General features: G+C 34.4%; 1 protein-coding gene across 6 annotated transcripts in view; it reads right to left on the reverse strand.

The window, feature by feature from the left end:
* The window catches only part of Radx (RPA1 related single stranded DNA binding protein, X-linked), a 147,154-nt gene that overhangs the window by 34,383 nt on the left and 97,563 nt on the right, over window positions 1–15,208 (reverse strand). For 5 of the 6 annotated variants that reach the window (XM_035450219.1, XM_035450218.1, XM_035450217.1 and 2 more), the window contains 8 exons: window positions 13,294–13,486; window positions 10,296–10,404; window positions 10,004–10,095; window positions 9,776–9,898; window positions 6,297–6,404; window positions 4,712–4,873; window positions 3,593–3,753; window positions 2,710–2,882 (listed from right to left, as the gene is read on the reverse strand). In XM_035450219.1, the coding sequence (XP_035306110.1) occupies window positions 2,710–2,882; window positions 3,593–3,753; window positions 4,712–4,873; window positions 6,297–6,404; window positions 9,776–9,898; window positions 10,004–10,095; window positions 10,296–10,404; window positions 13,294–13,486 (1,121 nt within the window). The remainder of the gene's footprint in view (window positions 1–2,709; window positions 2,883–3,592; window positions 3,754–4,711; window positions 4,874–6,296; window positions 6,405–9,775; window positions 9,899–10,003; window positions 10,096–10,295; window positions 10,405–13,293; window positions 13,487–15,208) is intronic. The other variant, XM_027433676.2, reaches the window with a different exon arrangement.

Consider the following 15,208-nt stretch of genomic DNA (forward strand, 5'->3'; position numbering starts at 1 on the left):
GGATAATGATATTGATGACTAACTTATTTGCCATCCCAGAGCCTTCAACCAGTAGCTGACGGAAGCAGAGGCAGACATCCACAGCTAAACACTGAGCTGAACTCTGGAATCTAGTTGCAAAAAAGGAGGAGTGATGAGCAAAGGGGTCGAGACCAGGCTGGAGAAACCCACAGAAACAGATGACCTGAATAAGGGGGAACTCATGGACCACAGACTGATAGCTGGGAAACCAGCACAGGACTGATTCAGACCCCATGAACGTGGGTGTCAGTGAGGAGGCCTCGGAAGCCTATGGGGCCTCTGGTAGTAGATCAGTACTTATACCTAACATAGGAATGCCTTTTGGGAGCCCATTCCACATAGAGGGATACTCTCTCAGCCTAGACACACAGGGGAGAGCCAAGGCCCTATCCCAAACGATATGACAGACTCTGAGGATTCCCCCATGGATGGCCTCACTCCCCCTAGGGAGCAGAAAGGGTATGAAATAGGTAGGGTGTTAGTGGGGGGGAGGGTGGCAGGGGGGAGGGCTGGAGGGGAGAAGGGGAGGGAGAGGGAACTGGGATTGACATGTAAAACAATCTTATTTCTAATTTAAATAAAATATGGAAGTAAAAAGCCTGCAATAATGAGATTGGTAGAAAACTGGATGGAACTACAAAGTATTACATTAAGTGACAAAGGCTAGACTCAGGAAGACAAATACATTTTCTCTTTTACATACAGTTCCAAGATGTTAGTGCGTGTGTGCGTGCGTGCGTGCGTGCGTGCGTGTGTGTGTGTGTGTGTGTGTGTGTGTGTGTGTGTGTGTTTTACAGGTTATGAAACTATGAAAGTGTTAAAGTGTTAGTGAGAAGGGGGAAAGATTTTAAAGAAGAGGCAAATAACAAAAGAAATGAAAGAATATATGTGATATGAAAGCAGAAGAGGGGTTATTGGGGGCAAGTTAGGAACCAGTAGGAGAGGGTCGCAAGAATGGAGGAAGGGAGAGGAAGCCAGGTAAGGCATGCCCACTGGTATAATAGTGGCATGAAAATCATGGGAATAACCAACCCATTTCTTTTTGTTATTGTTATTGGTATTTTGAAACAGGCTTTGGATGGCCTGGAACTTGTGATGTAGACTAAGTTAGACTTTAACTCACAGAAATCCATCTGCCACCCCAAAACTGCTAGCATTATACATGTGAACCACCATGCCCAGCTTCCAAACACTGTCTTATAGATTTAAACTGTGTTCCACAATATGATACTCATCAGGTTATGAACATATTGACAGACTGGTATAGGCCCTAGGGGAGAACCAACTTCTATTATACTGCTAAATGGGTATGGAATTAAACTGCCTTTGAATGAAGTGTCAATATACCCATAGATAGACCCTCATCTGAGAATCTTCTATTTGAAGTAGATTATCACTAACACAGAGGTGCATAACTGGTCACATTGCAGAAAATAAGAGACTACAGAATATCCAACCTTAAGTGGAACATACATAACACACCTCTTCCAAGGCTCAGGGATCATTGCAGAAGAAGGATGGAAAGAGTTGTAAGAGCCAGAGGCAGTAGATGGCTATGAGGTATACATAAAAATACCATAATGAAATCCATTACTTTGTATTATGATTAGCACTTAAAACAATAAAATAGATAAGTAGAGTTGTGTAAAAATAAGGAAAGGCAAGAATGACCCTGATAAAGGGGGTGGTCATCTCGCTGGCCCCAGAGTGTGGGGCAACCACCCAGGGTTGAGTGAATGAAGCTACCTTAGTAGGCCTGGAAGACATGGCATTGATTCAGACAATACATCTGAATACCTTGAAAATCAAGTGGAATTTATATACTCCCATTTTCATTCTAGTTTCTCTTTTTTTAAAGAATGAGAATGTTTATGCTAGTCCTGCCCACCACTATGGATGTATAACAGGGCTCTTTTTAGCAGTTAATAGTTGAAAAATTTTCACCAGGAAGCCTCACTTGGATTTTCTTTACATTGAGATTGGGGACTAGAGTTGAGGACAGTATAGGTTAAGACTTTTAAGAATTATTGTGATAGAGTGAATGTTTTCATGTGCGAAGTACATGGATTTAGAGATGGGCAGCAGACAAATGTGAGTTATGAACTGGGAATCTGCTCTATTCATATGGAAGTTCTGAGTACATCAGAACAAGTCCTAAATTGGAAATAGAGTAATTACAGATGTGATTGGTTAAGGTGAGTTCATAGCCTTGCACAGTAGTTCATGTCTCTAATTCCAGCACATAGGAGGGTAAGCAAAGCAAGAGGTCACAGGCCAGCCTGGCCTACATAATGAGACATTATCTAAAGAAAAAATGCATTTGTACTCGAATAGAGTGTTTGCCCAATCCAGTATAAATGGTGTCCTTATAAAGATGGGAAATTTGGGGGCTGGAGAGGTGGCTCAGTGATTTAGAGCATTTGTTCTTGCAGAAGATCTGGGTTTGGTTCTTAACTCCCATGTGGTACCTCACAATTATCTGTAACTCCAGTTCCAGAGGATCTAGCCTCCATGGGCACTAGGTAAGCAAGTGACATGCATGCATACATACATACATTCATGGAGCTAAAACACTCATACATAGAAAATTAAGTAAATCTAACTTTTTAAAGATGGAAAATTAGACAGGCATAGTGGAGAACTCCAGGTAAAAATGAAATTATATATGTCCATAATGCAATGACTTACAGATTAGCACATGGGTCTTGAATAATTTTTCTTTTTGCGCAGAGATTCAAAATGAAAGGTGCAAATTGAAAATACGAAGAACCCAGTGGCCTGTCATCTTGAGATCTTTTACTACCTCTTTCATGATGATGAACTCTTTTAGATGCTTGAGAGGTTGAAGGCTGGCTATCACTCTAAAACCAATAGTTAGACAAAATGTTTTAAAACAAACTCACAAAATGATTTCTCTTCTGAAAACCTATATTAACTTGCATACTTTGAAGAGTTAAGCAGGATGGTGTAGTCATATTACTGATACAAAGATGGTTATATTTAATCTACTTAGTATTCATTTTAAGGAAGATAAATGTCTGCTTATTCTACTATAATTGACCAGATGGATTAAATGATTATCTCCACAGTAATACTCCTAGACACAGTGTTTAAAAAGGCAAACTAACAGGGAAAACGAACTCTTAATGATATGAACATTCCAGTATCAGTCTCTTCGAGTAGACCATTTCTCTTATGAGAGTTATTGCTATGTCTTACAGAATATGGGTAAAGCTACCATTACAGATACAGAATTGAAATATTACTCATGGAAGTGTTCCTGTTACTCTAGCCTAAAAGAAGTTAACACAATTACTCATATATTCTACCTAGCCACAAAACACATACACAATAGACTTGAACTATCTAGAAAACAAGGATAGGATCTGATGCCTTAAGAAATGAAGAGGCTTGTCCCTCACCCCAAAATTACAGAAAAGAGAAGCAAAATAGGAACAAAAACTAAAGTATTTTTTCTCTCAGATTATGACTAAGAGTTAATTCATAAGGTACAAGGTCATTATGATCATTATGCTGTCAGAGATGTACTAGGAGTCCTCTGCCACCATACCCGCAATGTTTCTGATGCTGGGGCACTTTCAGCTGAATGGTTAGGAGGGATGTACTTTATAGCAGTAATTATCCCCTGAACTGCAATGCGCTTTTGTTCCCTATACTGCAAGTCTTCAATCACCTTCCTCACTTCACTTATAGCTGTCAAGAGCGAGTCAGCTGCAAAAAACAAGTCCCAAGAAATTTTAAGTTTGAAAGAGAAGATATGATTAACAGAAAAATTAGATTTTCAACATAGCTTTACAATGTGAACCTGCCACATTAATTTAATTTTGTGAGTCTTTGTGCTTATATTTGGTATCCTCTTAAGTATTTTTCATAAAAATATGCAAAATACATGTATCAGTCCAGTTGTGATATAGGTTTCTAATCTGGTCTTTATTTGTAACAGAAATTTTGTGTATTGATTATAATTTATAGATCATATCTCAAACTATAAATTATTGGTTAGTCACTGCCAAGAAAAACTCATTTTCATTATTTCAATCATATACAACATACTGCTAACATATGTCTCTCAAGAGGATAGCAACATATAGGTGATAGTTCAGTTTTTCTATGTTTATTTTCTCCCAAACATGAAATTATCTCCAGCTATAAAAATGAACATATACTTTAAACTTTTTAACTGCCCTATATTCATTCTACTTAAAAGGAAATTAATGTTAATCCTCTCACCACTAATTCAATTCAAAATTCAGCACCCCATTTACTCTAGCATCACTTTTTATTTATATCAACAACCACGTTATATACAAGAAAAACATCACATAGCTGTCAATATCTGGATATCAGATTGTGTACCACCTCATTTGGATAACACTGTTCTTCATATGTAATTTAATAATTGAACTTTTCAATGTTATAGCTGATCTTAATGACATAAATCAAGATACTATCCCCATGTTAGTCTTTCATTTTCTAAATTCTTTGTTCTTTAGTTTAATAAGATAAAAATACATTAACCTTTAGCAGACGTAACATATATTTTGTATCTACATTTGGACAAAATTATTTTCACTAATGTTTGATAAACATAGGCTCACTCTTGTAAGAGAAGGGAATGTATATGACTAACAGTAGCATTAAATAGAGGAACTGGGAATTATAGCATTACCTTTAATAAAGCGACTATACTTGGGAAATGTCTCTGGCACTGGTGGATAGGGGTAATATCCACCAATAACAGCGTTCTTCACTCCCGAATCAGTCTTTGTTTTAATCCACTGAATAAAATTTTTTACCTTTGAATCATATGTATACGGCTGGCTTCTATGACCTTCTTGAAAGAAGGAAGAAATGCAAATAAAGTAAACAATAAAAAGAGAAACACAAAGGTCACTGATATACATTGGTTGGACTTTTTGTGACAAAAATAGCATTGTAAAACAGACTCATTTTAAATAAAAACAGTTTTACTATGTAGTATATAGCAATTTTACTTATCTACTATGTAGCATATATTTATCCAATGACAGTAAATACATCCTAAGAAAGTAAGACATATCAGAGATCAACTGGATTTAAACTAAAACTGTCTATATGATAATAAGGATCACAGGGGGAAAACTCCAAAATTCTATTCTAAATGGTTGGCATCCTCTGAAAAGCTGTATTTTGAAAACTTAATAACTTGATAGTATGGTGTAATCTAAGAACTAAAATACACATGGACATAGGTTGGAGTTTAAATTCATGTTGTTAAGGCAGACTTAAAAGTGGCACATTTATATAAGGCATTGTTAATATTTACAAAATATTGATAAAGACATGTGCTATACATTTCATGAAGCTCAACAAATTTCTTAATTATCAGCATGGTAGCATTCTGGTAAATATCTCATTCTATACTATTCTTTCATTTGGAAATTCTGATCTTATTGGTTTTAAGGGGAAAATAATATGCTGCTGTTCCTCAGTATTTATGAGTGACTAATTCTTCCCCTGACCCTTTTATATATATAAAAAATCTATAGATGTTCAAGTTTCTTATATAATACGTCATTATATATGGATATAACCAATACACATCCTCCTGGATAATTTTCATAAGCTCTAGACTACTTCTAATACCTAGAACACTACAAAAGCACACAAAGTATTGTTATATTGCTCAAGGAATAATGACAAGAATGAAGTTTATAATATATATTCCCCCAAATACTTGTGATATGATGTCGTCTGAGTTTAAAAGGATGTGTAAACCACATATATAGAGGGATAAACTTATTTGTAGACAAATGAGACGTAGTCATATAAATTAAATGTGAGATTTGGGGGCCAAATTTTGACCCACACTTTGATTTGGTACAGTGTAAAAATAATGTCAACTGAACACTTCCTTAGTCTTTTGGCTAAGACCAAGTGTGAAAATCATGTTGACCCTACATTGTGCTACTGAGCCTAACAGTCTCCAATGTAGCAAGCAATTTTTCTATATATAGTAGTAATCAAAGTCAATCAAATGACATAAATGCAATTTTCTAATGCAACATGAAACCATTTCCTACAAGCAGTAATATAGAAGTAGTCTATTTCATAAGTCAAATACTGTTTATTAAAATATTCTACAGTCATAATGATGTCAAAATAAAGTTACCTTGAAATTGAATGTTTTATAGTATAAGTTAATATATTCTAAATGGTTCAAGTGAAAAGACTGTATATTACATCTCCAATAAAGATGATATAAAGTTACTCACCAGAAATTATAAACACTCGGCTCTCATTTGTAGTGGTGAGGTAAAGCAGATTAGGTACTTGATTGTAATTCCTAACAACTTTCAACTGGGTACAAACAAAATATGTCACTGTAGAAAATGAAAAACACGTGTGAAATTGTACTTGCATTCAAAGAGGAGGATCTACTGGAAATTCCCAGTAAGCCTTAACAAGAGAGAACATTTCTTAAGATGCCAATTCAGATTTACTAGGTAAATGTACTAGTGTGGAGTCCACCTGAGATGCTGCATTTCTATTAAGTTACCAGGTATTCTTTTGCTGCCTGTCCTTTGATCAAATGGGGATCTGACACTTCCTAGTATGTTCGTTTTTGTTTTTTGTCTTTTTTTTTAACCAGGGGTCTTTCCATTAGAAAGTACAAGGGCTGCATGTAAATAAGCAAGTAGCTTGTTGTGTAAGAATCATGCTAGCTGGGAACATCTGTGGGAGTAGTTATTTTCTCCTGGGAAAGAAAACTTAGTGTCTTTGTGATACTTCCATTGATTTATTCTCACCTGGGTTACTTGGAATCCTTCCACCACAGAGGGATATGGAATATTAACTTGTATTTGCTTATATGGATGATTTATATCTCAGATAGTTACCTTAATTAAACATCAAGACTCAATTACGGGATTTATCTGACTTACTCAGTTTCTGATAGGTTACAAATGGGATTATAATGAGCTTATAATGTCTTCAGACCTTAACTACTATAAAACCTATAATTTTTAAATTACCTATGATGTTATTCTGTCCCTGTGTACCTGCAATCCACACAAGCCAGGGAATCAAGTAAGCAACATTCATTCTCCCTTCTCCCCTCCAAATCCCCAAGACTTACCCCCAGCTGTGCAGAACACTACCTGTGTGGCTTCTCCTATCTATATCATTCCCAGGTGTCTACAGAAGATCCTGGCAGCTCACCCAGCTTTCCTCCCTCCTGTGGACACCCTCAGCTCCCCTACTACCCTATCTTCATCCCTAAGTATAAGCTCCCAATACCTAGAAACACATTCTACCAGAACCTGCAGTGGCTATACCTGGCAGGATCTCAGAAGCATTACCTACCAGGCAACCCACAGCAACCACACATTCAGAAGAACCAAAGAAGGCAACAGAAACAAAGGATCAAGACCTCCACCCAACAAACACAAGACCACATCAGCATCGAAAATTATAATCATCCCAAATCCAGATGCCTAGACACCAGTGTAAAAACACAATCAATAACAACCAGGACACTATGTCTCCACTAGAGCTCAACAACCCTAAGGTAGGCCCTGAGAGAGGCAATATAGCTGAAACACAAGATATGAACTTCAAAATAGCTATTATAAATATGCTCAAGGACCTTAAAGAGGCTATGGATAAATCTATTAATGAATTCTATGAAAACTCAAACAGTGAAATGAAACAAAGAAAATTGTTCAGGACATGAAAGTAGAATGGAATAAATAAAGAAAACCCCCAAAAAACTGGAGATAAATTTCATTAACCTAAACTTATTGTGTACTTCAACTCACTATATGCTCAAATAATTTTGATTTCATAAACTAGAAAATAAATAAACAAATGTAAATTCATGTAATCATTCAAAAGTAGGTTCAGAAGAAAGTTACTCCATCAGGGAACATAGGGAAGTAAAAGGCTTTAGTGGCTCACTGAGCTCCATGGTATGAGGTGATTTGCTGGACCTGAATGATTTAGACCACCATGCAAACTGGGGTTATAAAATGTGACAGCAATCACGATGGAATGAGGAAAAGAAAAAAACAGACAATAGGGCCTGTCTGAGTCATTCAACACTCTTTTAAAATCAATCAGAATGGATCAAAGCCCTTAATGTAAGTCCTGAAACTCTGACTAGTAAAGAAACACTAAGATGTAGGTACATGCAATTACTTCTGAACGGGAGCCCAAGAGCTTCACAAATAATAGCCAGAATTGGCAAACTGGATTGAATCCAGTTTAAAAGCTTCTGCACAGCTAAGAAAACATAAGAATAAAGATACAGTTTAAAAATCAAAGAAAATCTTTGCCAGCTATTTTTCTGACAGATAATTAGTATCTAGAATATATGAAGAACTAAAAAAACTACATATCAGAAAGAACAAACTATCTGATCAATAAAAGGGTAAATGAATAGAAAATACACTTCTCAGAAGAAGTACACATGGGGACTTGGGATGCAACTCAATTGGTAGAGTGCTTTTCCAGTATTCAGGAAGCCCTGTCTTTGATCTCCTACACTACAGAAATTGGTATACACAAGACTATTTTTAAAAAGAAAAAAACTTACAAATGGTTAATAAATGTACACGAAAGTATTGAGCATTCTTAGTCATCAGGAAGATGCCATTAAAAAAACTACATTGAGATTCCATCTCAGCCCAGAGTGGTTACAATCAAGAAACCAAAAACTATCAAATGCTGGCAAGGGTATGGAGCAAAAGCAAATTGTAAACACTCCTGGCCAGAATGCAATTATTCCAGAAACTATGGAAGTCAGTATAAAGGTTCCTCAAAATTCTGAAACAGCTATGTATGGCTCAATCATAAAACTACAGGGTTTCCATTTGAAGGAAACAAAGGCAACATACAAGAGATGCTTGAATATCCATGCTTACTACTGCAGCATCCACGACAGCCACAATAGATAGAATTAGCCTAGGCACCTATTAATGGGTTAAGTGGAAGAAATTATACATATATTATATGGCTATATATAATATCTCACTATACATAGTATATATAATTTAGTCAGTCACAAAAATGAAATATTATTTTCAGAAAAGTGGATGAATTAGAGTTCACGATGTTAAGCTAAATCAGCCAGGTGAAGAAAGGCATGAATCAGGTTTTTCTGTCACTGGCAGAACCCATATTTTAAAAAAGATTAGATAGTAGGAAGGTCACAATTTGGGAAAAGTAAGAGGACCAGTGGGTGCTATGACAGGAAGAAGGGAGTAGTGCACTTTTAATCCTAAGATAACTCCTGAATAGACAGGTGATTAATATAGACTATGAAATACATCATCGTGGGAAAGGTTTGAAATGTTTTAGATCATTTTTGTTTCTATCTCATTGTCATGCTACTTCTCTACATCAGCTCACTCTCCTTTAACCACTATCTATCTCTCTCTCTCTCTCTCTCTCTCTCTCTCTCTATATATATATATATATATATATATATATATATATTCTTTCAGGTATATGAGTATTTTGCTGTACGTATTTATGTGCACTATGTGCATGCTTAGTGCCCACAGGAATCAGAACAGCATCAAGTATCCTAGAATTGGAGCTATAGGTGACTGGGAGCCACTATGGGTGTGCTGAGGTCCTCTCAAGAGCAGCAAGTGCTCCTAACCACTGAGCCATCACTCCAGTCACCATTTTACTATTTTAAAGTCCTTACTGCTATTTCTAACAATAAAAAGATAAAAAGATTGAGTACATGGACAAATATTTTCAAAGACTTCTGGCTGAGATGTAGAAAACAGCTGCACTATAAATGGTTGCTCTGAAGTCCCATCAGCAATGTGAATCCAGCGATATGACCAAAAATCTTCACCATGATCTGTGTGGATAGAACAGTAAAATAAATGAAGGTCATTGTATGCATATGAACACAAGACTCTTCACATTGAAACACTCACTGACACTTTCAAATTTAAAAGTTCACCTTTCTTTTTTGACCGTTGCACCCTTCCCACAAAGGCTAACACACCAATTATATCACAGGTGGCTTTTTCTGGCATTTCCTCTAGCTCTGATCTGAAAAATATAATTGTTAAATACGTGTTATATCTTTAAACAGTGGCAAACATCCTTCAGTAATAACTATGAGAATACCTATCTGAACAATTGATATAGCTTACTTTAGGGTAGATTTGAATAAGATATAATTCATTACATTCTGGTTACTGACATGTAAAGAATAATATTTAAGAGATTTTTACGAGGAACTATTTTACCTTGTAATAAATCGATTAGTTAGTTTTGGTAATTTCCAATCTGGTTTCAGTTGCTTTTCTGGAATGATAACTATGTTATTTGGAGGATCTCGAAGATTCAGGCAGATTTCTGAAAAATCAAATATATTACTTTAATATATTATTTTCCGTATTAAAGAATATACATATGCATTACAAAGCAAAATCATCAACTGAACACTTTTAAATTTTGTTTGAGACAGGGTTTCACTATGTATTTCTGACTTCTCTGTAACTTGCTGTGTAAACCAGTCTGGCCTCAAACTCAGAGATCCTTCTGCTACTGCCTCTCAAGTGCTGCGATTAAAGGCATGAGCTACCATGTCCAGTTTAGACTAAACGCTTTTGTCCTCACTATTAACCCAGTACTAGTGACCTGCCACCTGCTTATAATATTGATTTCCCTCCCCAACAAAGTTCAACCATATCTTTTGCTTGGTGTAGTAATGTTTTCTTAATGTTAAATATTTTATCATATATGTGGTCTTGCCCAAATGAAATTTGGTTTCAGTTTTGAACATCATTGGAATGGAATCATTCCAGGCACACCCTTCTGGGACTTCCTTTTCCATGCTAGTCAACTAGTCACCCCTAAACACATATACATACAAGCAACAGTAAATGGAAACAGACACACTTTCTATAATATTATTATTATAGATAATTATATATTATATTATATAGATAATTATATAGATAATTATTACATTATACATATGTGTATATAAACAATAATTTTGGATAAGGGTCATGCAGTTGAGAAAGAAGACACAGGAGGAGTTGGAGGAAAAAGAGAGAGAGAGATGTACAGTAGTCAAGTATGAAATTCTCAAAGATACTTTAATGTAAAAATAACTATAAAAACTGTAGTCTATACAAGGAACTCTGGGCTAGGTATCAAGAGAATTTTGGTAATTTATTATTGTAATAAATAAATTTACTATGTCTGCTATTGACTAAGAATGCCCCATTCTTAAAGCAATTTGTCACTTGGATATGTCAGCTTATGAAATATAATTATAATTTCCTAGTTGTAATACTATATGCTGTCAATTAATAATGACTTATTCTGGCAAACTTTTGTTGTATTTCCACAAGTAATCCCAAATGTATCTAAAAATGTATTTCTCATCTTTTCTATGGTAACTATTTAGTGATATAAAGGACTAAGTACACAAACTATTTTGGTAATAATTTCTTCCTAGCAAGAGTTATACAGTGTTTGCAAAATGGTTAAGATTTTAAGAAAAAATCATGGGGTTGTCCCAAATAGACTCACATTTTAGGAAGCAATTAATATATGCTACCTTTCTTTGAATAAGCTTAATGAATTAGTTGGGAAATTGAGACACAGAAACACAAGTTCAGAAAAATTATTATAAGCCATCAATAATACTTAAAATTTGACTGAGGTTATGCAAAATTCTGAAAAAAACTTAATCTCTATAAATACCAATGATCTCCAATAATAATTATAAAATTTACTTAATGAATGCCTCTAAAACATTTTGGAAAACTGAGTATCAAAATTTTGATTACAATACTAATTAGAAAAATATCTGTGCTGAGATCCATGGCACACACATGTAATCCCAGCACTTGGGAAGCTGAAGCAGTTGGATTGGTATAAGTTTCATGTCAGTATGGCCTACACAGTAATTTCCATGAGGACTTGAGTTTCAGTTAGTCCTTGTTTTAAACAATAACAAAAGTCCGTTCAAGATTATAGCAATTGACAACATTTGAATATTAATGAAAGGTTACATTAATAATAATGTGTTGAATTTGTTTCCTAATTTTTATAATTGTACTGTGGCTGTGCAATGAAATGTTTTTTTGTATTTATTTTTTTGAAACAAGGGCTTGCCACAGAACAAGACTGGTCTTGAACATGTGGTCCTCCTGCCTTACAAGGTTGCAGTAGCACAGATGGCTAGAATATTCTTGATCTTCAGAAATACATATTAACTATTAATGAATGGTTAAGGACAAAAAGCCAGGCATTGATATATGATGGTTGTTACTGTCTCCCAAATGAAAGTGAAAAGTGAAAATGAAACGTTTTATCTTCACATGTGCAGAAACTACATGTTCTTTTCTCTTTCCTTCAGTTTTGTTTCAAGTAATACAGTTACAAAAATCTAATTTAAAGATTATAAACTTTATTCAAATCTATTTGTATTTTTCATGCTTTCCTGAGATAAATACTGCCTCAGTGTTTGGTATTTGCTTGAAATGTTCATTCATCTTACATATGCATCTGTACCTATAAAGATAAAGACTATGTAGTTACATTTATATATTGCTACATTTTGTAATACTTTATACCCTCTATATCATTTCACAGTGTCCTTCATACTTTCTAGATTTATACATTTATCCATTATATTAAAATAAAGGCATTAAATGATAAAGTTAGCAAGGGTTTACAAGATAGCTCAATGTGTTCCAGTGTGTTAAAAGCGCTTTCTGTATAAACTTAATGATTTGAGTTTGATCCTCAGATCACAAGGTGGACAGAAAGAAAAGACTCCCAAAGTTGTCCTCTAATTTCTATAACAACACACACACACACACACACACACACACACACACACACACAGCCCAAAGGCTCACACAATAATAAAAATATTTTTACTTAATAAAAATCCTTTCAGTATAGTACTTAACAGTAACTATAAAATGTACTGAAATGATTAACTTATTACACACCAAAAATGAACAAAACCAAATTTAAGTATATCCTAAAAGGAGCTCATTCTTTGGTTAACAATAAATGTCTCAGATAATCTTTCTTAATAAATGCACTAATAAATTAATCTGTTTATTAATTTAGGGAGTGCTTGAATTTTGTAAAGGAACTTAAGTTTGTCAGTTTTTAACAGCTTTAGTAATTTTTACACACTTTTGCCTGATATGACACTCTCCAAATTTGTAAAAGCAAGATAGCTATGATAGAAGAATAAATTCAATACTTAACCCATTGTAGAAATTATTTTCATGTGTGGATCCACAGGGTCTGGCTGTCTTCTGAATGGGTGGCTCCTCTTCACAGAATAATTTTGAAGCAGAAGAATCAAGCCCACTCTCAAACTTTTATACCACTCTGGACACAAATCATTCCACATAATCACTGACACCATGCCTGAACTGTCAGCAACTTCCAAATAGGTCTAGAAAAAGAGTGAAAGCATATACACATTTACTATTTTTATCTATATGGGTGACACACAAGGTAGTATCTGTGAAAATTTATACTGACAGAAAAATAACACTTAAGATTTATTTTTACTCATAATGACTCTGCTGTTAATTCTGCTAAGATTGCCAAGTGAAGAGAAATGGCTAAAGATACTGGAAGTCAGCCATTTAGTACTGACTTACTGTGTGATGATAAACTTCAAATGCAGAGAGAAAATCTTAGTTATGTTTACTTTTCCCATAATGCTTAACCCATTACCATACACAGAGTAACCACACAATACAGTTATCAAGAGAATTAGATATGTCTCAAATTGTGAAGACATTTATAGCCTTCTTCATCATTTCCATAGCTGAAGGACCTTGGTATTTATTTAATTATCCTATAGCAATTTAAATAGGCATTCAGTAGACATAATCCCATCAATGCTCTGATGACATTAATTTACTTATACTGGTATCTTAGAATTCATTATAAATGGCATGAGAATTATTTCTGTTATACTATTTGACAGAAGTCAATACTGATGCAAACATCATTATTATTTAATCTGGCTATGGTTGAATAAATATTTTGCAACATAAAGTATGTTCTTCATTTAAAAAATGAAGATGGACGACATTGGTTACATCTAAAGAACAGCATCCAAAGTTTTCTCTAGCTCAAATTGTAATTTATTTTCAAATGATACATTCTAAGATCTCATTTCTTAACAATGACAATAAACTTTAGCAATTCATTCCTTCAATCAATAAACATTCATCAAGTCTCTATTATCCTTCAGATATTATGTTAGGCTGAAGAGCTGAATCAGACACTATCCCTAATAACAGCTAAAATGGAGGACTTGGTATGTGCCTAAAACAGTTAAATCATTTACCCGTATTAAGAAATTGTATCTTCATATCAGCTTTGTGAGATATTTATATTCAGAACCTCCATTTTGTTGATTAGAAAACTGAGGCTTTAAGAAGACAATTAATGCCATAAAAGCCTGATACAGCTGAGACTAGAAACCAATTTATGTGAATATGAAACTATATGATATATAATTACTTGCATTATAACACATATACATATTGTGAATGCATGATAGATAAGTGTATATGGGATTTAAATATAAAATTTTATGTATGACATACACAACCAAGAGAGGAGATAATACTCACTATTTTAACAGTAGATATTCTCAGTGGTAAAATCTTGGATAATATTATTCTCTTAATAAATCTTTCTATATTTTCTCTTAATTCCCTTCAATAAGTATACACAACTTTCACAAACCACAGTTAATAAAACACCTAAACTAGCTCTTGATACATGAGGAACTACGATGGACTATTAGGTTTTTTAAAAATTGATATATTCTATATGAATACAGAAAGCAGTATATGGCACAGAGTCGAGTCAGTAGAAAAATATAGGAGTGGACTGACAATTAGAAAGTTCCTAGTAAATTATGAGCTGAAGAAAAGAAAAGGCCAAGTAATTGTATTGAGAAGCAAACGGAAGGCAAGAAGAGAAAACATCTTCAAGAAGCTCACCTGAAGAGGACAGGGAGAAATGGCCCAGGGATATACTTTTTTCTTTTACTAAATTGTTTTCCTTTAAAATTTTTCGACTAGAGACTAGATCCTACTTACATTCTAGTGCAGAAAGCACAGAGAAGAAAAGATTAAAGAAAAGGAAAAAA

Source organism: Cricetulus griseus, chromosome X, assembly GCF_003668045.3.
Source record: "Cricetulus griseus strain 17A/GY chromosome X, alternate assembly CriGri-PICRH-1.0, whole genome shotgun sequence".
NCBI lineage: Eukaryota > Metazoa > Chordata > Mammalia > Rodentia > Cricetidae > Cricetulus > Cricetulus griseus.